Consider the following 27042-nt stretch of genomic DNA (forward strand, 5'->3'; position numbering starts at 1 on the left):
TAAAGTTGAGAAATTGTGGGATCCATACAATGAAACGAATAAATGTAAAACAACAATAAAACTGTATAAGGAACAAATGTAAACAGCATCCAATAACTAACCGCTTTGATATGTCATGTCGAGTGTGCGGCTAGGACAAGATACACTTTGCCATACTATCTATGGCTTTTTTGTTGTGTATATTGGTGTATTATGTTAAAATATTTTGTGCCTGTATAGTACTGGTAACCTGAATGCAGCTCAACTTTAGAGCCTCATATCTCTCTTATTTGGCACAGTGATAACCCGTCTTTTGCTTATTTTCTTTCGCGTTTTATGCCAATTGTTTCAATGCCATAAAATGGAATACGTTCTATTTTTTTAAACTATAAATTTTTGTTAGAATGGCAACACTGCTTGTGTGACATTACCGCCGTGTTCTTCGTCACGTGTCCTCATCAGGTATCAGGTTACCTGCATATATTTTTCATTTTCTGCGTTTTCCCGGTGTTGTTGGGGTATAACTCTGCACAGCCTCACCTGGTCACTGCTTGTTATATGTATTATACGTTACGGGTAAACAAAGCATTTCCACACGGAGTGACTATCCTCACGATGATTAGCGATCCACAGTCAAAATTTTTTATAAATATCTAGCTGTCACGGTTTGCATACGTCACTTGTCAGCCGGCATTTTGCATTCAATTCTTACTCGGGCGACGTGATTCTGTTCCGGATAGGGAAAAAAAAATATTCAAGTTTAGGTATCACACTTAAGAGCAATAGGTTTTGAACTGACAAGGAGAAAGCAGACTTTGGTAAATGAACTTCGGGACCATCTTTCGCGAAGCAGTAATACACATTTAAAGTATTAATATTACAAACTGGGAGAGCGCAATAGCCAAAAATAGCGGAGAAAGAACGTATTAAAGTTTCCGACTCGTCACATATATGATACGACGCGTAAAGTTATGAAGTGATGGCGTGGTAGAGTGAAGAGCATCTACGACTCACATGCAAAGGGTTCAAGGTTCGATTCCCACTCGGGTCAGTTTTTGTTTGTTTTTTGCTTTAAACAATAAAGTAGACATTTGTAACCACAAGTAAAATATTAATTCACTATATGTTTAAAATGCATAAAACAATAGAAATGTTAAAAGCAGTTGTAAAAGCTTTCAATGTTCCATGTTAATTAGCAACAAAATGTAACCTATTCCGTAAATATAGTGATATCACAAGTTATATAGTGGTTACCACAGTTGTTGTGTAAAACAAATATTCTTGACGCTTCGTGTCTATATCTGTGGACAGTGTGCGAATTACAAGGAAGATGAGGAGGATCCCTTTTGCTTCTAGCATACATCCAGTATTACTTATTTATAATTTCTAAAAGTGCGGAAAAGTTGTCTTTTGATGTGAAACAGACAAAAATAAAATTTTAGTGTAACCTGAACATGCTTTGAGGTGCCGCAAGTATGATAAAGTTTCATAAATTTCTTATTCTACTTGTATTTCGGCCTCTTTCACGCTTGTTTTATTTGCAGCATGAAAAACCTTACTTTTACGTATGTCTTTTTATTGAAGAAACAAACTTTATTTTTGGGAAGGGAGGTAGGAGGAGTAACAGAGTAATAATTCTATCTTAGTATACAGTAATTTTTCGTTTTATAAAACCGATATTTTGCACATTTCTGGTTTACAATTTAATTTTATAAACCTCTCAATAAATTTTAACCCCTCGTCCAAAAAGTTTGTTTCATCAATTACAAGACGTAAATGCAATTAAGGTTTTTATATTGGACACGAAAGGAGAGTAAAACAGGCTGAAATAGAACAAGAAATGTCAAATTTATGAAAGCGTATCGTTCTTCCGACACCTCAGAGTATCTTCCCCCGATTACCCTAAAATTTTGTCTTTTCCAAAACAAAAGGCTACTTTTCCGCACAATTGGAAATAAAACTTTTAAAAATGGAGTTTTTCATTCACCCGTACTGCACATTTAGTTATTATCAGGGTTGGCAAAAACCATGGTTTTTATTGAGAAAACAAACAAACAAACAAAACAAAACTGGCTTTTTTGGTTTAAATAATTTGCTCTATGTATTTATATTACATATGGACAGAAATAAGTTTGTTTCGCCTTGGTGTTCTTATGCAACAACAGGGCTATGGTGGAAGGGACCACATAAGCTTAAAGCGGAATCCAAACCGCTTCATCGACTTACATCCAAGAGAAATTGTCCATTTTGGACATGAAACCGGCACTAATTGGTCACAAATGCGATTGCCGACTCACTCACGAAGGACTACTGATAAAAATATGTTGTAATGATCTTTACATAGGCCGACTTGTTAATATAACTGTCAAGAGCTATTTCAAAAGGACAAAAAATAAACAGTTACACAAATAAAAACACTACAGAGTTATATATAAATTGGGAAACTCCCGCCCTAGCCATTGGGAAAATCCTGTTATTACTTTAAATGTATTTGCATGTAAAATTTTACGGTCAACGTATCATAATCAGTACGCTAAAATTACAAATTATTATGTAGATATCATTCAATAAAATTAAACAATTCAAGCTAATGCTGGAAGATACGTAGGCATTCGATAAATTTTGCCAATTTCTATCAATATATTAAAGCAACCTTGGCTTCTTTATAAGACAACAGCCATTCAGGAAAGCAGAAATATATAATTTATTTTCGTTTCGTATGTTTGGGCTTAACATCCTTATGGAATACCGAGGTTATCAAGGATAAGTCTTTCGCTTAGAGGGACACCCGAACCCCTACTTGATTTACACTTGAAAGAAGGGTTGTGGTTCGACCGAGAATTGAACACGGGGACCCCTTGATTAAAAGGTGAAAAGTAGATAAAACTAATGTAGATGGTTTGATATGTGGAAACGTCACCATGAAGTTCACACGATTTAATGCGTTTTTCATTCTTTTTTCTCTTGGTTTAAACCACCTTGGTTTAGACCAGCCAACCTTGGTTATTATTATTATTATTATTATTATTATTATTATTATTATTATTATTATTATTATTATTATTATTATTATTATTATTATTATTATTATTATTTACATAATAAGTCATTTCTGACGACTCGTTTTTGTACGCGCTTTGACATTTTTTGCACATCCATGTCATACCAGCTTGCTGTTATGTGTTTTGAGGAAGCGCGATCCGGTCAAATGTTCTTCCAACTTACGAAACAGTCACTATCTCGTCGGAATTTGACGGTCGGTTTCTTTCCCCGTTAATTTCAATGCGACCAGCTGCAAACTCCCGACATTACGTTCGGTACTTCCTTGTGGGATTATTCTCGTATATAGAAAACAGTGTGTGTGTATATTACTTGTAAAAATATGGGAAATCTTATGAATTATTAAATTCAATAAACATTTAAATAATTTATGTGTAATTTTACCTTGACCTTTAAACCAGGAAAAATCTTGACAAACGCATGCACAAAAATTCCAAAAATCGTCTCAATTTATCATAACAGAATCTAAAGTTGTGTTAGACGGGAACATGTTATTGTTGGTCGGTGACTCAGCACCTGTTAACGAAATGGCATAAGCACTTCTTTTATCCCGTTTTATCCTTGCTCCTCTTCGTTTTACATTTAATAGAAGTTAAACATTACAGTGTTTTAAGCTACACGATTTTGTGGTTATACTACAAAGAAAACTAAAAGGAAAATGAAATCGTGCCCTTACATCAATATTTACTTAATAAAGGAAACCACATAATGCACTAAAAGAAAGAAAGACATAGTACATGCTTAAATGTGAGAAGAGGCCATGAACAGTTTGCTAACACACACGTAACGTTCGAATTTGGAGAGTTGTGTGTTTCCCTTATTCCAGCTATATTCTCGACATTTTAGAAATGCAAAAGGTCTGCTTCCCGCAATACAGCGCATACGTACGGGTTGCCTATCTATCAGTGAATTTTTCGGATCTTCATTACTCAAGCGATAACACGCCATGTTCAACAACAGAAGCGAAGCAAGTCCACTTACTTATTCATAGTTATTTTGGACAAATTTCATCTTTGTTGCATTAAGATTTCTAAGGCTTAAAAATGGAACCCTTATAATGCAAAAGACATTAAAACTTTTTCATTTATTTCAGCATACCGTATAAATTTTCTCTACTTCTTTTATAACTTCGGTGAGGGGCACGGTAGCTCAGTAGTCGAGCACTTAACTCTGCTGCGTCGAGTCCCTGGTTCGGTCTCCGGCTGATTTAGTTTGTGGTGGACAACATCATGTCCTTGGGTTTTCTCGGGATTTTTCCGTGCATTTGCCTTAATCCTTTAGCCTAAAAGGCCGTAGTCGAGGGACGTTAAATTGAGATATTTCATTATCAAACTTCGGTAATTGGACTTGATTCTCTTGTGCTCTGAACGCCCCATATTCAACTCTTCGTTGGAGGGCACGGTAGCTTAGTGGTAGAGCGCTTAACTCTGGTGCATGGGGACCCTGGTTCGATCCCCCAATATCGTGTCCGTGAGTTTTCTCGGGGTTCTTCCGTTTCCTCCTACTGCCTCATTTCACCACTTCTTCCATCATCATTCACTTGCTTTAATAATCGTTTCCTTTAGTCGAAACTGCATAATCATGGAGCCCGTTAATCTCAAAGATTTCATTTCATTTTATTTCTCTTACATTAGAAGTGAGCACTCTATCACTGGACCACCGTGCTTCCCCTCTGGTTTCCATATTCTTTCATTTTGCGTCCATCTTAATCTCCGATAACCATGCAAAATTTCAAAGTTTCTAAACGAGGTTCTATACTGTAAGAATCCCGCTATCATTTTTCACGTATTTTAAAACAGTCCTGTCCAATACTGTGCCCGTGTCATGCTTTCCGGGCGCCATCCGAAATCAAATTTTAACTTTCCTGTTATTAATCGTGTTTTAAGACAAACATATTTGAATATCTTAAGCTAAACATTTTTCTTATGTATTCCTCAAGTTAAGTAATTCTACTAGTATTTTTATGTCCCTTCATCAGCTACCGTAGTTAAACAACGTTATTGCTGTATAGTAAATAAAATATTATCTCGGCGTGCTAATTCTCAGAATCAAATACTGATTACTGTGTATTTGATTCAAGTGCGAATTTCCTCTCACGTCTAAAATATAGTTGTATGTTTTTTTCTCTCTCGATAATGATATTGCCATACAGAAGTTGAAAAGAGTAAGTTTATTGCATTATTATTATTATCACTGTTATCAGCAGAGATGTTCAGATGTGCACTCTCCCGAGGGTGGCCCTCTCGAGGGCATCCTCACCCTCAAATTCCCTCGCCCACAATGACGTGAGGGCGAGGACAAGTTTCGACAACGAGGGCGAGGGCGAGGGCGAGGGTTAACGAAAGCGAGGACAAGTTTCGACAGCAATGGCGAGGTTGCGCGAGGGCGAGGACAAGTCTTACAACACGAGGGCGAGGACGATTGACAACTCTCTTCGCGATGGCGAGGGTGAACGAGGGCGAGGTCCAACTGTCACTGCGAGGGCGAGAGTGTACGAAGGCGAGGGTCACCTTCCACTGCGATGGTGAGGAACAATCTTCTTCATGCGAACGAGGACATGCGAGGGAGCAGGACAAGCTTCCTTAACAACAACTATTTTGAATTTGCTGTTTGACCATTTTTGGAGGAATATAATATTTAACATCTGCCATGTCCCCTAGATGAAAAGTTGATGTCATAGTAAGATTATAGATTGGTCATATTCTTCCTTTCATTTAATTGCAGTAGAAAATTTCTCTTCTACTTCCACACAATTATTAAAAATAATAATGCAAATGAATATAATATTTGCATGTTTCTCATGAATGTTTCTGGATAGAAATAGTGCTACGTTTAGAAGTGAGTGCGCCTTATTGTTCCCCTGCGTGTGCTAGAGACCTTTTAAATAAAAAGTGTCTACACTGTCATGTATAAAGAGTCAGATGGAAAAAGACTTGACGGAATTATTTTTGTTCATAGATCGCCATTTTGCACGGGGCTCGCGCTTACTTCTCTCAACTGGGCTCGCGTTCACTCGGGGTCGAACTCATTTCTTTCAACTGGGCTCGCGCTTGGGCTCAGTTCCCTCAGTTCGGCTTGCGCTCATTTATTTCATTGAGGCTCGCGCTCGGGCTCGCGCTTAATTATTAAATGAATAGTTTGTATTAAGTTTCTGGAAACAAGCAATATGTTCTGAAGTTGGAGTAGTAGTTTATTTCTTTACGTTATAAAAATAGATATTAAATGATATGATACGTCCATGATCACCCGGATGGTATAGCCTCGATGCAATTTATTTGTTTTTTTTTCTTTTCTGCCACCCAAAACCAAGTTGTGTATGCTCAAAGACATCGCACATATATATATATATAGTGTGCGTTTGTATGTGTCTGTGTGTGTCTTGGGGCAATATAGCATACTATGCAATGTATATGCAAGTTAGTTGGGAACCTGGGGTTCCGCAATAGTGTTCCCAATTGAGCCCTGCACCTTCTAAGTCCACCTTTTTCATAGATTAACTTTTTCCCCTTACTTTGAAACAAGAAGGCTTTAAATTTTTAACTATATGACTTCCCTCAGGAACAGCCTTTACTTTTAATTATGTGTTTGAAGAATATTGTCCTGCTAAAATACATTAAATATGATAATTTCTTAATTAGTTCTTTTGCAGTAGTAATAAAATTCAGTCGGACACGTGTTCTTATCTTTATTATTATTATTATTATTATTATTATTATTATTATTATTATTATTATTATTATTATTATTATTATTATTATTATTATTATTAGACAATAGTCAATATTACTTACTCACCAACCAGGCCCACAACCATCCAAAGAGGTTTGGGGGGGGGGGTAAGTCATTAAAAATTCTCTTACAAATAGCTAAATTGTGTTTTTTGTATTAATAATAACATTTTGTGTTAAGATCTGGAGAGGCCACGGAAATTTTAGGGGGTGCCAGGCCCCCTAGTCCCCTTCTGGTTGCGGGTCTGTCACCAACCAATACGCATTTCTTGGAAAAATCGTCGGAATAAACCTTCAATTTACGGTACCCAAAGAAAAGCTTTTATATGAAGCTATAACGCCTACAGGTAATCTAGACTGAAATCCAGGGCTGGATTCACGACGGGCTACTCGAGGGGAGGGGGCAGTGAAAGGTTTCTCCGATGATCTGAAGCTTGCCGCAATATGGTGTCGCTAGGGAAAGGGGCAAACGACACTTCGTCCTGTGCTGACGCAGAGATTTCTTTGAATTTAGTAGAGGTGTCTTCCTCATCACCTTAGTAAAAATAGAAGGCAACTTCTACACACAAAAGTAACATTAAAAAATGGGTCAATGATTCTTGCATATAACAAATATATACTACATGTTACAAAGAGTGTTATTACTGGAATTGTAAACGAAATTCACCAAACTAATTTCGTGCAAATAACTAACTCAGTCCTTTACGTAAATCTTATATATATCTCCTTATATGTTAATAATTATAAGAAACTAAAAGTTGAAAACAATACTTTTTAATCGTCATCGCTGTTATCACTCTTATAATTTGCACTACGAGACAAGACGAGATTTTTTTCGAATCTCGTGAGCAACACTAGTTCACCCAAGTTTTAGGTCTCAAACACTATTTTAGTGCTAAATGATCCGTACGTGAAACCTATAAATTGATAAAAGTAATTATACGATCAGAATGAAGAGCATTTATGGGCCTTTAAAGAGACTCAAATCACAATATATTCCAATAATACATATGGTTCAAATGTTGTTAGATACACCCTTCTTACAACTCTCATGACGCAAAAGTATTCTGAGAACTTCTGGATAAAGGAATACGTTTTGTACGTAAATTAACAGAACGAGACGAGAAGTGAGTCGTCGAGAATCAAGACAATAAAGAAGTTTCCGAAAATTGAGACGAGACCTATAAAATTTATGAAACGAGATGATAAACTTTATTTCTCGTCTCGTCTCGTCTCGTGATCAACACCAGTTTGCAAAAGATTTAAAGGAAACTCTATTGAAATTTTATCTGAACATATTCATGGTAATATTAAGCGTGGAGTAGTCAATGATTTGTTTCATTTTAGGTGATTTGCAGTAAGTTTTACGATAGTATGTTCAGTTTTCTTTGTTTAGGACGTATGTTAAGGAAATAATTCAGCATATAGGCTGGAAAATTGAGGATCTGATTCTCGCGAGGGCTTCCTCACCCTCAAATAACCTCGCCCTCAATTATATGACCCTTCGCGAGGGCGAGAGCCAACTTTCACTGCGAAAACGAGGGTGCGCGAGGGTGATGGACAACTACCTTCGCGAGGGCGAGAAGTTTCCAGCACGATGGCAAGGGCGATGGACAACTCTCATCGCGAGGGCGAGGGCCAAATTTCACTGCGAGGGTGAGGACAAGTTTTCAGTACGAGGGCGAGTGCTAACTGTCACTGCGAGGGCGAGGGTCAACTGCCACTGCGAGGGCGAGGGTGAGTGAGGTCGGAATGAAATGAACATCTATGGTTATCAGGAATGAAAAAATCCCGGACGCCAGGTCGACACTGTGACTGGAGATAGAGTCTTGCGTTAATATTCAATGGATTAAAAAGAAATCATAATAAATTCACTATAATTTCCAAAATTTCCGATTTATTTTGAACCACAGATATATTTAACTCATCTATAACAGTGGATAGTTGGTATTTCAGTGTTGAAATCACAAGAACTGTACATGAACGTTAAACACATACTTTTGCTGAGTCGTAAAACTTCGCATGTATTGCCTTCAATTCCTGTTGTCTTCATGATATATCTGCACTCGGTCGAAAAAGTGTAAAAAGCTTTTTCAGGCCATCCTGAGTGAGGTTTTCCCTTGATTTTCCTCACACCAGGCAAATGCCGAGGTCCCAGGCCGTTTCTTCCTCCATTAATCTTTTCTTCCTTCCCATTTCCCTGGATAGTATGCTCACCGAGGGACATCATCCCTCATACGCGATGGGCTAAATGGCCATAGATGCCGAAAGCCCAGAAATCTAATTCCTAAAATCCTAAATCATAGTATGTCTCTGCACTAAAGACAGCTTGTTTGTTCGTTTTATTTCAGTAACTATAATGCAATAGGGCTATGTATCAAATTGCATTTATAGTATTCTAGCGCCTTGTATTCAGAACTGACGCTTATCTTAGAAGCAATTTTTTCGAGCTCTCGTCATTATTATTGCTTTATTTCAGTTTCCAAATTATTATACGAACATTCTAAATAATAGGAAATCTCACAGTTGCAACAACGGCAGGGCTATCAATAGGCCTGACAATGTTAAGTTACATATTATTTTGGATTTAAATTGTCTCTTCAGTGGTGTACGCAGAACTCCCTCAAGGGGAGTTCAAGCACTCAGTCTCGGTTCCTTTCAAGACATGTACATAATTTTGTATATAGATCATATACAGGGTGTTCCAAAAACAACACCGACAACGTTTGGGAGGTGATTCCTAACACCAAGATGAGACAAAAAGTATAGACCAACCTGGAGTATAGACCAAATCCTTCTTTTCGGTGCTATAGGCTGCCGAAACCATGAAAAAAAATCAACTTTAAAGGTCCATAGCTTCAAAACTATGGGACCTACCGTAGTCGGGTCAACACTTCACTTAAGAACTAGTATGTGCCCTATTTAAATGTCTATGTTTCAGAATCCTGTGGTACTTCTGCAACAGTTTTTACAGAGGTAGTTGATGAGTACTTCAAATTATATGCCCTTAACCAAACTCCCGCTATAAAAATTGTTGCGTGAGTACCGGAGGATTCTGAAACATATATTTTTGAATAGGGCACGGATAAGTTCCCAAGTGAAATTTTGACCCAACTAGGGTAGGTCCCATAGTTTAGGAGCTATGGATCTTTAAAGTTCTTTTTTTTTTTTTTCATGTATTCGGCAGCCTATAACTCCGAAAGGAAGCATATGTGCACTCAGGTCGGTCTATACTTTTTGTCTTATCTTGGTGTCAGGAATCACCTCCCAAACGTTGTCGGCGTTGTTTTGAAACACCTTGTATTAGTGTTTCTTTCAAGCGGTATACGCATCGCTGTTTGCTACACGGAATCACAGAATTGCGATGGAAACGAAAAATTGCATCGCAAAATACGATGCATCTATGATCATTAATTTATCGTCGAAATGAGGTATGTTTTACAAGAAAATAGCATAATATAGTTTCTTTTTTCATTATTGAAATGTTCTCTTTTGATCTCATTTCGTTCCTTGACGGGATTACGGATATTCAACACTTAATAGAAAACTCTCAAGTGGACAAATTCGGAACGAGACAACTTTAGGCTAAAAAAAAATGAAATGAAATCTTTGAGTTTTACGTCCCACGGTTATGCCGGTTAGGCTAAAGAAGACGGTAATGAATGAAATGGTGAAATGAAGAAAGAGGGAGGAAACGGGAGAACCCCGAGAAAACCCACGCACGCAGTGTTTGTTCACCACAAAGTTTACTTGGCGGGGGCTGGGATCGAACCCGGGACCCCAACACCAGAGGTAAATGCTCTACCACTGAGCCACGCGGCCCCCAACTTTAGGCTAGGCAATGAATGATATAGTTAGTGTAGAATAACAAAGTTAGTAGTTTAATATATTTACTACTGTAATTATACATGCATTTAATGTATTTAAGGTTTCCACAGGGTATTCTCATGATTTTCGATTTTTTAATGTTGATTTCCGTTCCATATTATTTCCTACTGTCAACTATTTTGTCAATGATTTCCTGTAATCCTCTTTCGGTTCTAGCTATAATAACCGTATCATCTGCATAATTTCTATAGTATGTTCAACAAGATGAGTTATATACCCCTTAAATACGACACTGCTTAGGTATAATTTATCTGTAGCAGTATAATTTATTGCTGTTTAGTAGAAAGCAGAATATGTAGTTATATTTTACATTATAGCAGAAATAGTTTACACTATTACAGAGAAAGGACCGTTGATACATTTCTCTCTTCCCTTCTCCATTAGTTGCATGAAGTGTCCCTATGTTTTGTTTTTGAAAGGTAGAATGCCCAATCGAGGCTGGAGTTTCCTCATGCCTATATTTACCGAGCGAAGTAGCTCAAGTGATAGAGCGTTGGCTTCGCATTCGGGAGGTCGTGGGTTCGAATCCCGCTGCCGACCATTTTGACTGAGGTTTTCCAGGGTTTCCCCCAGTCCTAGCAGGCAAATGCCGGAATGGTACCTACTAAACAGACCCTGGCCGATACCTTCCCAAATCCTTTTCATTGTTATTGTTATTGTTGTTGTTGTTGGATATTCAGATTGTTAAATAAATAAAATAAAGTAAGTGTTTTCTACGCGGGAGACCCGGGTTCAATTCCTGGTTGTGATCTCACGTCGTTCGGATTCCACTTTAAGCTGTAGGTCCACATCTTACATAACTTCACTGCTGAAAGGGACGCTAATCAAACCAAACCAATTCTAGCTGAGGCTATCACGTCTCGAAAACGTTTCATGAAAATGATACCTCCCTTCTTGTCACGAGAATTCTCGTCTCTTGTAGAGCATTTTCAAAAATTTTCTCTAGTGTTCAGAAAAATTTAAAATTATTGGTGTTTGACGAAAAACAAAAGTTCAAAGATGAAATATCTACCAATCAGTAGTTAGCATTGGGCGGAACAAATTGATATGGGTAACGTAAATCATAGTTTTCGAGAAATCCTAATTCTTTTGCATTAAACAGTTTAACGTCCCATAATTATACCCTTTAGGCTAATGGAGACGGATGATTACATAATGGCAAGTGAATGATGATGGAAGAATCGGTGGCATAAAATTATGGGAGGAAACGGAAGTACTACGAGAAAACCCACAGACACAATGCTGCCCACCATAAACTTAACCGGGAATCGAATCAGGGACCAACGCGTCAGAGATAAGCGCTCTACCGCTGATACTGCAATGTAGACTGATCGAACTTCTTATTAAACACAATCTAGATGACAGCACACAGTATAGGTATTAAGCAGAGGCGTATCTAGAAGATAAAAACCGGGGGGAGCAACTAGAAACCATAATATGTAAATAATAGCTTCAATTAATTTTGTTACTCAATAAACTGGGGGACCTAGGCCCCCCGGCCCCGAGCTACATCCGCCACTGGTATTGAGTTGTAAGCCAAAATTTGCAAAATTGATTATTAATTAAATCGGCATTTTAAATTTCGTTTCAGTACCGTTGCTATGAGACTCGATTTAATATATATAATCGATGTATGACATTTAAAAAGATAACTAGCACGTCAGCACAAACACATCCAGGGGGGGGAGAGGAAACTTTCTTATAATATATATATATATATATATATATATATATAAACCATCCCAGAGTTTGAAGCTCTTAAAAGTAGCTCTAAGTAGCAGTATTACAACCTACCCCACCCCCAGTAGTCGGTCCTGGATCCGCCCCTGCACATAGGATATGGCAGATCCTCGGTTTGCGGCCAAAGGACACTGATTCGAGTTTAATAGGCCCCTTACTCCTATAGTCATTTCAAAGAGAGAGAGAGACAGAGAGATAGAATTTAATGTTTTTTAGAGTTAAAAAACAATACATCATACTGCTTGTGCAATGTCAATTCTTTGCCCTGTGTCTTCTTTTTCTTTTTTTAAAAAAATCTTTGGATGAAACGGTCAGTGTAGTTCTTCTGTCGAAGGGTCAATGGACGTTCGCGTATTCTCCGTGTCTTATGGACTCGACCCTACACGAACTTTTCACTAGCAAACACATTTTTTCTCCTTTCTGTTATGCGAGCATCTAGAAAAAAAAAAAAGCTATACCCTTGTACGTGAATAGACACTCCAATATACATACTGAATACGTATGGTGCCTTCCGGTAGCCATAGAGTAACACTTCCCTCCCACCATCATCAGTACATCTCTACGTTAGACGAGTAAATAAAAAAAAAAATCTTTCGAAAGTCACTTCTTTTTTTACTCTTTTTTTTTTAAAGGTTGTTTTGATAAACATCATTGTTGAACTTTTGTATCCTCGCCGACCAATCGTGTGCTCTATAGTGGCGGATGCTGATGTATGTACGTGAGAAACCTTGCCAAGGCCGTTGACCGCAGGTTTTTTGGACCAACAGGCCATTACGTTGCGTTGTGTACTTTGCAGACGCCAATACGAGAGAGTAGTGGCAAGGTCGACTGGAGGAAAACTTCACCTGGTGCTCAACACAACCAGTCCTTGATGCCACCAAAAAGAAAAAATGAAAAAAAAAACGCTTGGTATTCCTGATGCGTCCTCTTAGCAGTCATGCTGTTGATAATGATGATGATGGGTTGGGTTATGTAGTAATCAAGTCGCTTCCTTATGCATTGCATTGCCTTATTAGGATTTCATGGTAGTCCCTTTGTCTGTGACTACGGAATATCCTTCTTGTGTTAATTTCTTTTCCACTTCTTATTTTTAAAATGTTGAATATGGATGTCCATTCAACTCAATTCGCTTCAGGGGAGTAGTTACTTTTGATACAAAAGTCCGCAGTCCGATATTAGCTTATGTGAGGTTAAAGTTATGAATATCGTGTCCATGAGAACTGTGGAAAGTCTAGGCAAAGTCATAATAGTCTCATTGTATGATCTTGGAAATTGACCTCATCTCTTCCCACTACATGGCACTGAAATTGATATATTCTCGGAAATACTGTGTTGCCAACAGATTCAAAGTGGGCACCAGTTTTCGTTCGGGGGGAGGATGAGTAGACTCTGCTCTTTTTTGTGTTACTCAGGAATGTTCTGATGTTTTTGCGAAGAAAAAGAAATACTCTGAAAACTCCAAATATGTAAAGATCTACTGATCAGTGCTGAGGAAAAATATATATATATGTGTAATAAGTCCTCATCATAGTTAAAAGAGGGAGAAAATATGACAATGTAGCTCGACTACACTATTTAATACAGCTCCCTTATTCATAGGAGATGTTCTTCTGAACAAAGGTGGAGTAATGGTCATCAGGAAATTGCGAGAACTACTCCTCCCCCCCCATCCACACACTCTTAAAAGACGCGGGACAGTCTAGTGATAGAGAGGTTGGTAGCTTGATCTTAGACCATGCAAATTTACAGTAGATAACAGAGATGACTCCCTATAAGTGCATAGGAACCAGAACCCGAATTCGATAGAGTGAGAGTATGGGCGAACGCGACATTCATTGAAATTAGTGAGCATAAGCCGTTTTGAGAATAGTGAGGATTAGTGGAGGTGGGGGGGTCGAAGTTTTTTGAGGGTGATTTTAGGTTCAAACTAGCGTTTTGGGTCAATAGCGACCCAATTTGGATCACGGGTCGATTTCACTATCTTACTAGGAAAGGTCCTTTAATCTGTGACAAATGCTCTGTAAGTTTTTTTTTTTTTTTTTTTTTTTTTTTTTTTTTTTACTGTATAGTAATTGTTAGTTTATAACATTTTGCAAGTCTTGTTAGTATCTCAGATTTCGAACTTAATGGGAGCAATATCGCTAGATTCTTTGTTTTATAATTTACTTTCCTTATACCTATTTTCTAAAAACAATACATACTACATCACTTCTTCTTCTTCTTCTTCTTCTTCTTCTTCTTCTTCTTATTATTATTATTATTATTATTATTATTATTATTATTATTATTATTACTATTATTATTAACTAACTAACTAACTAACTATATGGCCTATGGAACCCGGAGGTCCAATGCCGCATTCACAAAAGCTCTCCACTGACTTCTATCCTTAGCTAACTGCATCCAGTTTCTACTTTGTATTCCAATCTCTGCGAGATCCATCTTAATATTGTCCTCCCATCTGCGCCTAGGTCTTCCTAATGGTCGTTTTCCGATTGGTCTTCCTGTCAAGATTTCGAAAGCGTTTCTACTTTCTTCCATTCTAGCTACATGACCTGCCCACCTAAGCCTCCTAGACTTGACGACCCTAACAATGTTGGGTAAACCATATAACTTATGTAGTTCCTCGTTATGAAGTTTCCTTCATTCCCCATACCCGTTCCTCTTGGGTCCTAATATTCGTCTCAGGATCTTGTTCTCAAATACTTTCAGTCTATGTTCTTCCCTCAGAGTAAGCGACCATGTTTCGCAACCATACAGAACAACAGGCATGATTATCGTTTTGTATATTTTAAGCTTCAAATTCCTCGACAGAATTCGCGACGACAAGAGATTTTGAACCGAATAGTAACACGAATTCCCTGCTTTTAGTCGACATTTAATTTCTCCGTGAATATGATTTTCCTCTGTCAATATTGATCCTAGATATTTGAAACTATCCACTTTATCAAAAGTATTATTTAATATTTTAACGCATCTATAATTTGCTGTATTACGGTCCCGTCACATTTCCATGTATTTAGTTTTGTCTGCATTTACTTCTAAATCCATGTCCCTGCAAGCGTTTAATAAATCTCTGCATTTCTTTCTATTGTTCTCATTATTATTATTATTATTATTATTATTATTATTATTATTATTATTATTATTATTATTATTATTATTATTATTATTATTATTATTATTATTATCTGGCGTGTACCCAGAAATTCTTGTTGGGAGGGCTTGAAATTCTGGGGTCCAAAACTACAAAACACGTTTATGTAGTATTGATCGAATATTGTTCTATGCTCGAAAAGATTATAAATAATAATGAGTACTGCGACCTCTGTTCTCAGAAAAAAAAAATTGTAGAACCAGATTATTTTTGTAAGACAAGGAAGAATATATATCAAATCTTTATGCCACATCAATTACTTCTCTGCTTAAAAAAAAAAAAAAATGTTGAGAAAGTGTACAACTCGTATGTCTTGAGTTACGAATTTTTACGGAGTTCGGGTCCGGTGTATCCTAGGGTTACCAACTTTTGAAAATCGAAATACCAGACATCCTTCTGCAGTACGTATGCTCTTAAGATTGTGACATCAGAGCTCATCAAAAATGTCAACATGAAAGTGATTACGTCACATAAAATTGTGTGATTCGGAGTTCGAATTTAACAATTTTAGTTATTTTTGAAACAGTCCTTAAACTTCCTTATTCCAGTTTTGGTTGAGTCGTCACATACAATTTCTGTAGTCTACCATCAATAATACATCTTATTTAAAATAGAAAAGCAAATATAATTGGCAATATGATCATGACATGCACAGAACATACTTGTAAAATAAGTCTTACCAGCTTCGCTGGGGCTGGCAATCAAGGGCGCCGATTTCTATGTAAATTTGGGGGGCCCATTCAGATGCAGAAGGTATATATATTAAGACAAATTGCACTCAAATTATGCAAAATATTGTATGTTCATAAATACAATAGGGGGCCCACATGAACTTTGGGGGCTCCGGGTCCACTCAGCCCCCTAAGGATCGGCGCCCTTGCTGGGAATGTCTCATAATGTCTGGATTTGGATGCATTATTTAATTGGAAAATGTAGCTAAAGATGAAGTAGTGCTAGCTCCGATCTTGAAAATATACTATTGTTGACCTTTTGCAGTTTTGATAACTTCAGTAAATTTTCCTGTCTTCAACTCCAGCAAATTTCGCACACGACAGGTCGATATCAAAGCGAATTATGAGTTCTGCTTTAACCATGTTCATCGACAAACGATTCCTTTCGTCACTCCAAAATAATCTGAATAGAACAGAGAATAAGACTAGTAAGCCGGACACCAGACAAGGAGGTGAAAAATTGAACTGTCCGATAAAATTCCGGACGGTTGGCAACCCTAGTGGATTCCCGAATGGGAGTACCCCTGAGTGGAACCACTGTCTCCTATCTTTACGTAATAAAAAGTGTCAAAGTGCCTGTTTTCCACACGTAAAATATTAGAATGAAGTAAACCAAATCCAATCGTTTTATGGTTAATTATTAGATAATTGGTCAAATATTGCATTCCAGTCACATTTCTCCCTACCTCTATTTCTTTTTCAATCTCTATCTCTCTCTCTCTCTCTCTTTCTTCCTTTCTTGTTTTCTTCGTTCTTTTCCTTTTGTGTGCGTGATGTCAATTTCAGTAACAAACACACACGTGTATGGATGTTGCTAACTGGAACTTTACTCTTAGCTTCTGGTGAACGTAGTTGATAGCGCTTGATACAAGGTGGCAGCAGTATGCAATATCCAATAAACTCAAATTAGTGGATTACCATCGTACAAAACGAAAATTGCTGTGAAGTTCAGTTCGCTTCAGAATCTGTAGTTGTCATTTGTTTCCAGAAAGAGAAAGATGGGAGAAGCATAATTAAAATGTAGTCAGCTATAAGCTTCCATGAGTTTTATTGTGTTTGTAATTTTTCGTACTGGTTTACTTTTGGCGCACCACTAGAAAGAATTGTTGAAAACAGAATTCTTTCACTAATCTCCTTCTTGTTGTTCCCGAAAAGGTTTCCGGTAGTCGACGTGAAATATCTCACTAGGCATAGATTAAATTCAAGGGGGCACCAGAAGAAATTGTTGAAAATTTACAATTCTTTTACGATTTGCGTATAAATACGGCTTCCAGACGTGTGGTATAAAAACTACAGTACAAAAAATACAAACCAATCTATGCTAGTTGACCACTAAAAAGCACGACTGTCCAACCGAGTCAGAACAGGACGAAGGTGGTGGGCCCGCGCGGGTAGCAGGCATATCATCGATGGTTGGTATGTGCGTAAGCGAGGGCAGTGAAAAGAAATGGGTTTTGCAATAGTACGAGTTTAAGTAGCACTTGTCATTGTTTCATCTAGTAACGCTTCCTTGTAAACAAAGTACAGGTTCTGTACACTGCAAAAATATACCGTCGGTGAAAAAAAGCATCAAATAGAGTCATCTTTCATATGCACTTGCTTATTTTACCCGTCGTAAAGCATATGTAATGATTTTATATGTATATGTATAAAGCATATGTATTCTTTCTTTCTTTCTTTACTTTTTCTTTTCTTTTTCTTTCTTTCTTTCTTTTTTTTAAATGATATGACAAATAAGTAAATCTTCTTTTCCTTTCTGTCTTTGCAGGTAGAATTTGAAACGTCTATGGAACATCCGTTCTTCGTGTACACTCAAGGCTGGGCATCGTGTTCTCCCGAGCGCACAATGCAATGTTTCGGGTTGTCATGCCAGAAACTTCAAGTGGGTGATGTCTGTGTTTCGTTAACCAAGCAGCCAGAAACGTCGTCAGGAAACAGTAGCACGTCGACTGCCTCTGTTAAAGCTACTTCACCCAAGGCTTCCAGTGCTGGCAGTACGGTACAGGGTTATGTAGTGTCCAATGCACAGAATAATAATAATGGTGCAAGACAGACAGTGGCAACCAAGCATAAAAGTGGCGGGGACTTCCCAGCACCCCAACCCCCAGCTAGTAATCAGTCATCTGGAGGTCATCCTCGAAAGAGGCGATGGTCTGCTCCGGACCAGTTTTGTAATGATGATGATACGAAAAGGACTAAAGATACCTAAAGACATAACTACATTTATTAGCAGAACTACCGTTAAAAAAAGGACTCTCGTGAGTATTTTTTATTAAAGAATATTAATGTGATTAAAAATGTTGTAATAGATCAGATGCCATTGTTCCCTGTCAATAGTGCAGAACGAAAGTAAATAACTTTATATAGAAAATTATACAGTTTCAGAAAATGTAAATAAAAATGAGAACCAATTTAGTCTTATATAGAAAAATGTGAGTTTTCTGGTTCCTAAAGAGTAAAAAAAAAGAGACTCATATATATTTGGAAAGAAAATAACTACAAAATGAAGTTTTTAAAAAAATATATGAAATAAACGTTGTTTTGCATTGTGTTAATCAATGATACGTTATATACAGACACAGCCAGTTACAATTTCCTTTTTTTCTGTCAAGAATTCAGTTCCTATATGTTTTCAATTTCTGATTAGGAACACATGTGTTTTTCATGTGATTGAGTGTGCTTTGGTTTAGCGTGCATGTATGTGCGTATGTTTGTGTGTATGAAAGAGAGAGAGAAAGAGTGCGCCATGTGTGTTATGTACATAAAGAGAAAAGATATGAAAACTAGTAAAAGAACTAAATAAACTGTTAAAAGCAAACGAGTTTTCTATGTGCATGATTTTTTTTTAAAGACTGAGTATGTTTAATTTTGAAGTTACTATACTGGAAAAACATGACAATGTTGTTGTTCTCTCTCGTTTTTAAGTATAATGATATATACATATATACAGGGTACTTCAAAAGTCCATTTTAAAATTCGTACGGATGTATTTATATTGAACTTGATAAGGTAAATATGCAATAGGGCCCTTTTGCATGATGATTCGCGGACGGTCGCCATCTTGAATTTCAATGATTTTTATTTCAAATGATAGGTAGGTCATGTGATACATGACCTTAAGCTAGAATTTGTGAAGGATGTCAAATGTGAATAAAGTGTATTTATTTGGTGAGAAGTTATGGACAACGACAATTAATGTTTACCTGTTACACAATGTGCTCCACATGTGACACAGGGTGACGTTATGGATGACACTGATTGACATCGGTTGCTACTGCATGGGCACTTCTTCCAGTCCACAATTTGACGATCTGGATGCGTTTCTCAGTTGTTAACGACAACATGGGTCACCACCTGGAAAAAGAGGAATAATCACCAAATAAGGAGGAAAATAACTTCTCACTAAATAAAGACACATAAAATCTGATTTCAGAATTGAGATCCTGAGCAAATTCTAGCCTGAGGATATGTATCACATGACTCACCTATCGTTTGAAATAAAAAGAAATGAAATTCAAGATGGCGGCCGGCCGCGAATCATCGTGTAAAATGTGTGCTCCTAGCCCTATTGTACATTTACTACATCATGTTCAATATAAATACATCCGTACGGATTTTAAAAGGGGTGGGAAGAGACTTTTGAAACACGCTGTATAAAAATACTGTTTTAAAAAATATTGTTTTAGCAACTATTTTGGTGTCACATGATATTTCCTTTGCTGTATTAATTTTGTTATCTTATCTCACGATATCAAAGGCTACGCTACATTTCAAGTGTATTATTCATAAATACGATAAATGAATCATACAGTATTACATTCTACTGTTGTTATACACAGAATTTCTATCAGAAAAAAAAAATGAAATGAAATCTTTGAGTTTTACGTCCCACGGAATGCCGGTTAGGCTAAACGAGACGGTGATAATGAGTAATGAATGAAATGATGGAATGAAGAAAGTGGGAGGAAACGGGAGAACCTCGAGGAATGCAAACCATAGGTTGCATTAACCACATGCTTCGCTATACTTAAATGAAAGTACAATTGCTCTCCAAAAAGTCCCAGACGTTTTAAAATAAAATAAAATAAAATAAAAAAATTAACAGAAATAACAAATCAAGCTGTATTGTATACATTTGAAAGGTACTCTCTGAAGCTATTTTTCCACATAATCGCCATGCAAGTTAATGCACTCATCATACCATGTCACAAATTTTTCAGTACCGTCGCGGTAGAAATCTGTTGCCTGCGATTTCAATCACTGGCTTACACCGGTATGCAGTTCGGCGTCAGTATCCCAAATCGTTGTGTAGCAAGCCATATCTTCATCACTGGGAAGAGGTGGTAGTCGCTCGGCGCCAAATCCGGGCTATATGGTGGGTGATCGAACCCATCAAAAACCATCCAAGAGCTTGTAAACATTGGAATGGCAATTTTTAAAAATCGTAAACATTGCTTCACTCGGACTTCACTCATTATTTGATGTCCGTATACTTCATACAGTTCACGATCGATTTCAATTGGCTTGTGGTTTTCTTGCCAGCAAAAATGTAATGACAGAACGCACCTCGCAAGAGACAGGATTTTTCTATTATAGCACACATTGTTACACGTCACACAAAGGGCAGTAAGAGCGTCACAGTCCTCACTCTACCACAGCCGGATGAATACTGAGTGTGGTAACATTCTGACACCAAGATGGGGACTTTAGCCCCGCCCATTGCTGCGGTAAGCCAAAACGTCTGGGACTTTCTGGAGAGCCCTCGAATATTTCTGGTCGCAAAGAAATCACAAAAAAATTCTGTACCGCCTATTCGTTTGTACATGATAATAATAATAATAATAATAATAATAATAATAATAATAATAATAATAATAATAATAATAATAATAATAATAATAATAATAATAATAATGTGGTTAGGTACTAAACCTTTACAAATAGAAATTTTGAATGAGCATTGTGGCTGAAATTCAAAAGCAGAAGAAAATTTTTTTAGTGTCTGAAAATGAAATTTTAATAATAATAATTTGAAATATACTTGTAACTGCGAGCGTATATGTATATACAGTGCATTCAATAAGTTTCGGGACTACCTTGAAATAAAATACTTGGTGATGCAGAATTTGTTTGGCATCACATTAGGTATATTATTTCGAGGTGGTCCCGGAACTTTTCGCTGTTAGTTTCGCTACAAAACCATATTGTTCGAGGTTTATTTACAATGGATTTTAAGTGAAGCAAAATTTAAAGAATAAACAATACTAAAAATTTTGTATTTTTAAAAAAAATTCGCAAATAGGTGTAATAATAAAAACCACGATTTTCAAATCCAAGTTATTCAAGGTATTCTTTTGTATGTTTCGCTCAGTGGCGTATTGAAGGGGTGTCTTCCCCCATGAAATTTTATTTACTATGTTAAATTAAATGAAATATCCCGCAAAATATTCACATTTCCAGGAATAAAGTTAGCAAAACCCCCTCCCCGAAACAAAAACGTAAATACGCCACTGGTTTCACTTAATAATAATAATAATAATAATAATAATAATAATAATAATAATAATAATAATAATAATAATAATAATAATGAACTTGTCTAAAAATTGCAACGTACCTATAGGTCTGAGACAAAACCTTTTCGATTATTTCACGTGGTCATCACTTCTACTTGTGTTATGTTAAGATCACTAGACAATCCTCCTCCTCCATAGAATCCTAAACATTTCAAAATCCCACATTCTCACCGTTTTTAAAATGTCATTTCTAAATCTAAACTTAAGATACCTCAATCCACTCGTAAGTTATTTCGCAACACATGTGATAAACTATATAAAATATTGCCCTGAAATATACATATTTTCCATCATTATGTGCTCTTACGGATACAATTTAACACATGGCCTTTTTTTCTACATTTGTCATGTGTCCCCTTGACGAAGCCTAGTCAAGTTGGGGGAATACTTTGGAAATTTATCCTCCTGACGTTTCCAGGTGGGCATGTCACACAAACGTATAAAAATATACATTATAAACATTTTCGCTAAATACTTCATCAGGTAGAGAAAATGAAAAATGGAGGGGAGTTTATTTTCTGTATCTGACGAAGTATTTAGCGAAAGTGCGTATAGTGTATTCTTCAGGTAGGTAGAGAAAGAAGAAAAAGAAATAGGAAAACGTAAATAGCAAAAAAAAAAAAAAAAAAAAAAGGTTTTAAGCATCCATTAACGTTAGTTATGACGTCATCACACCCTATGTCTCAACGCAGAAGGGCGTGAAGGCATACGTAACGTGTTCTACAATGCCTCCAGGGTTTATAAAAAGACCGAAGTAAAAAGGTTTATTGGTACTTTCTTAATCGAATAATGAAGATTCTACCCTATCACCTAACAATATAATTTAAAAGAGTGACTATCACTTACAGAAGAACATGAAGTGAGAAACTTCGAACCACCTTGAAATGTGGCCTAGCCTAAAGATAAACAGAAGTTTAAAATGGAAAGAAAAAGGTCAATGAATTTTTCAGTTTTACTAACGAAAAACAAATAAATAAATAAATAAAAGAAAATTCACATCTGCATGCCTGTTAAGTGCCTTTTTCTGTGTGCTAAAAATATATTTTGAAAAATAGAAAGCTATTTAAAAAAAAACTGTAAAGATCGTAAATATATATATATATTAGAGGTACATATGTATATAATAGAAAAAAGAAAGATAATAATAGATATATATATATATATTGCTGCATACATATAACTTTGTTAAAAGAAAAAGAGAAGCAGATATCACTAATTTGTTTACTGCTGTTCATATTGTTTGTGTGTTTGAAAAAAATGATGTTAAATTGAGAGAGAAAGCAAGTTAACAGATGTTATACTATATTATATATATAAATACCGTTGCCGTTTGCGTTTATAACATGTTGATATCGAAATCCAGACGTTAAAATTTTTTTGTTTGTAAAAAAAAAAAGACATGGGGAATACAAAACAACTAGAAACAAAAATATTAACTGAAAATGACTGTAATCGGTAGATTTATTTAGATTCTTAAAAGTTTAGTAAAGAAAAATTGTGATTATTTGTTAGATTATAGAAAAAGAACAGATTCAGAGTGAAATGGTTTTATGTACAATGAAGAGAAAGGTAAAAAATAAGTTTATAGCGTGAAAAGCCCAGAACATTCTTTTGAGGTTTAGCCACAGTCTTACTCAACATCATTGTAAGTACGTGAAGTTGAAGGGTAATTTAGCCAGGGATTTCTGAGATCAGGATAATCTATCTTTGTGTACATCCTTATGAAAAGTTCTATTTAATTACCTTTATGCACACTCATATGAAAAGTTCTGTTTAATTACTTTGTGCACACTTATATGGAAAGTACTGTTTAAAATTACCTTTGTGCATATCCATATGAAAAGTACTGTTTAATTGCCTTTGTGCACATCCATATAGAAAGTTCTGTTTACTTTTGCGCACACCCATATCAAAAGTACTATTTAATTACTTTGGTGCACACCCATATCAAAAGTACTATTTAATTACTTTTGTGCACACCCACATAAAAAGTTCTGTTTAATTACTTTTGTGCACACCCACTTGAAAAGTTGTTTAATTACTTCTGTGCACACCCATATGAAAAGCACTGTTTAATTGCCTTTGTGCATATCCATATGAAAAGTACTGTTTAATTACTTTTGTGTACACTCATATAAAAAGTTCTGTTTAATTACTTCAAATGCACACCCTATGAAAAGTTATGTTTAATTACCTTTGTGCACATCCTTATAAAACGTTCTATTCAATTACCTATTTGCACACTCATATGAAAAGTTGTTTAATTACTTTTGTGCGCAATCATATGAAAGGTACTGTTTAATTACCTTTGTGCATATCGATACGGAAAGTAATGAACTTTTTCTATTCACACTCCCGCACGAAAAATTGTAATAGCCACGTTACTGATTGATTTTAACAGGCCATTATAGTAGATGGACGAACAACTGGCATAAGATTCCGTGTCACTAGGGGGCGTGAAGTTGATCTTTAGGTTCACTTAAGATGTGATTTCGAGGTTGAGTGACCTTGAGTGGTTGACAGGGAGTGAAATGGAATCACTAGAGGTCATAAAGATGAAAGGCTATCAACTGGTTTGAGGTTTAGGGTCATCCGGAGCGTGAAGTTAAGATTGTATGAACTTAAGGAGTCACAAGAGAGAATGAAATAAGGCTACGAGGATCGTGAAGTTCAGAGGCCAACAACTGGAAGTGAAGTTTAGGGTTACTAGATTTTAGAGCGTTACTAGTTTGTGAGATTGGGTTTTAAATTAGCATAAGGGGTTATAATAGAGTTATTAAGTGTCGTGAAGTTGGATGAACGAACAAGGGCATGGGTTTGAGGGTTAGTAGGGTGGTTATGGAATAAATTAAAAGGTCAGTAAAAGCTTGAAGTTTAAGCTGAATGAGCGTGAGAAGTTACAAGAGGACGTAAGAAAATCGCTGGGGTTGTGAAGCTAAACTTAAAGTATCTAAAATTGGCGTGACATTGAGGGATCACTAGTGAACATAAGGTTCATATTGGGAGGTCACTGGGAATCTGAAGTTCACGTTGAAGGGGAAGTCAGTAGATTGCTAGATGAATCGTTACCACTAGGTGTAAATTTTAAGAGCCAAACTGTAGCAAGAAGCGTAGATCCACTGAGTTGTTAAAAAAATTCACACTTCTACTTTTTTTTTTTCATTTCATTTAAGTAGGTTCATTCGTGTTTTAACGGGTAAGAAAAGAGAAACATTCTTCTGATGTTCAGTTTCGATGCTTTTAAGTCTCTAGTGGCTTGTATTCATAACTATATAACGACAGAAAGAGGAATAGTGCAGTACTGTGCCTTAATTAAGTACACTATCGAGTCTGACAGTGTGAAATAACTGTAAATCATTAACTATGATACATTAAATTCAACATTTTTATACTGCAAACCCACGCTCAGGAATTCTAACTATCTTTCTACTTACAGAGTACTGTAATTCCTGAATCTTTATATTTCCAAGCTTTCAATTCTCCTCTGGAGTCTTGGTCACGGAAGTTAAAAGCAGGAAGAAAGACAATAGAAACATCAAGGAAATTTAAAAGTACTAGTACAGGAACACATTAGAGAGTCAAAAGCGGAAATTTCGGTGTCAGGTTTATCGAAACATTTAAAAGAAACCCAACACAGGGTGGAAGATTCAAAAATTTTATTTGGAGCTAGAAATGAAGTAGAGAGACTGGTTTTTGAAAATTTATTTCATTAAAAAGTAAATAAATAAAAATAGGCAGGGGATGGTTGAGTAACGAATTGGAGGCGGTAATTTCAAAATTTTCACAACATTGGCATGGCAATAAAAATAGCAGCATGAGTTGGCAACCTTCCAATAAGGAACAGGAAAGGCGCGTGAATTGACTCCACCGTATTTTAATTCGGTTCACTTCATTTGGCGATCGCTGATGCACTGGACAATGTGTTGTTTTGTATAACACAGCTTTTCCCTTGATAAGTCCGTTCCTTTCTATTCCTTGATGCTTTTTATTATTATTATTATTATTATTATTATTATTATTATTATTATTATTATTATTATTATTATTATTTAACTGTTTTTAACCTCTGTGACCAAGACTCCAGGGGAAAGTCGAAACCTTCTAACAATAAAAATTCAAGAATTACAGAAATCAACATTTTTAGTTTAAAATGAGGATTCAGACTGAATCACCTGCTCCAGATTTTGTCTTTTGGTTTCAATATCCGTTGAAGGGAAGTTTGTAAGACTGCGGGATGAATATGTATGAATATATTGTTGCACCAGACAGATTAAAATATATACCTAACTATATAAATCAACCTGGTTATATATATATATAAACCTGTTTTTTATATATATAAATCAGTATCTAAAAATTTTAACCAGGAGCTGTGCAAGCATATCTTTTTCCACGTAAGATCGTAATTACTTTGTAATTTTATACCCTATCTCACTCTTTGGAAAAGACATATAATTCTGATTTTAAACTGTTGAATATAGCGCGTATTTTCACATACATGTTTACAAGAACTGACTACATTACACGAACATACGCAAATTTTTTAAAATATTATTTCTTAAAAGTGCCAAGAAAGAAACATTTTAATTTCTCAAGAGTGCCAAGAAGTCAATTTTTTTGACAGTGCCCAGTAAAGAAAATTTTCTTTTCTTTTTTTCTTTCTTTCTTTTTTTTTTTTAATAACATACATGTAAAGTTTCTCTTCCAGATATGGTTAATTGTGTGGAGAGAAGTTTTGGCTTCAAGTGTTGTTAATCATATGCAAAATCTGTTATTTTTCTATAATCTAAGTGTTATTTATACATACATATATACTGTATATGTAAAAGAAAAAAAATGATTTAACACCTGTACATGTATATATGTATTATATACCAGTAATGAAAAAAGGTGTAAGTTGTATTTTGTTCGATATTTTAGCAAAAGGTTACAATTTTTAAAGGAAAAATACGAGTGGGAATTCGAAAATAAGTTTCCCCAGGCAACTGTGGACAGAGCTGGCAACGCAAGACCAAAAAATGCATGTGACATTCAAGATCAAACTTATCTTTGTTTTTCCACATAAGTACCACTAGACATTTGTCATACCGGTCTATAAGCTTCAGAAACCCTTCCAGGAAAAATTCAGGGCTTTGCATACGGTAAAAGAGTCGGAACAGCTTTTGTGATTTCAGCAGTGCTTC

At 36.1% G+C, this 27042-nt stretch overlaps 1 protein-coding gene across 1 annotated transcript in view; it reads left to right on the forward strand.

Annotated features, from left to right (window-relative positions):
• LOC145675550 (uncharacterized) overlaps nt 1–25575 on the forward strand; it is a 182512-nt gene extending 156937 nt beyond the window's left edge. Inside the window, exon 3 of the mRNA XM_081746052.1 lies at nt 18052–25575. Coding sequence (XP_081602178.1) covers nt 18052–18492 — 441 coding nt within the window. The 3' untranslated portion in view covers nt 18493–25575. The remainder of the gene's footprint in view (nt 1–18051) is intronic.
• The last annotated feature ends 1467 nt before the right edge of the window (nt 25576–27042 follow it).

The sequence above is a fragment of the Thermobia domestica genome, chromosome 18, assembly GCF_964235325.1.
Source record: "Thermobia domestica chromosome 18, izTheDome1.hap1.1, whole genome shotgun sequence".
NCBI classification, from domain to species: domain Eukaryota; kingdom Metazoa; phylum Arthropoda; class Insecta; order Zygentoma; family Lepismatidae; genus Thermobia; species Thermobia domestica.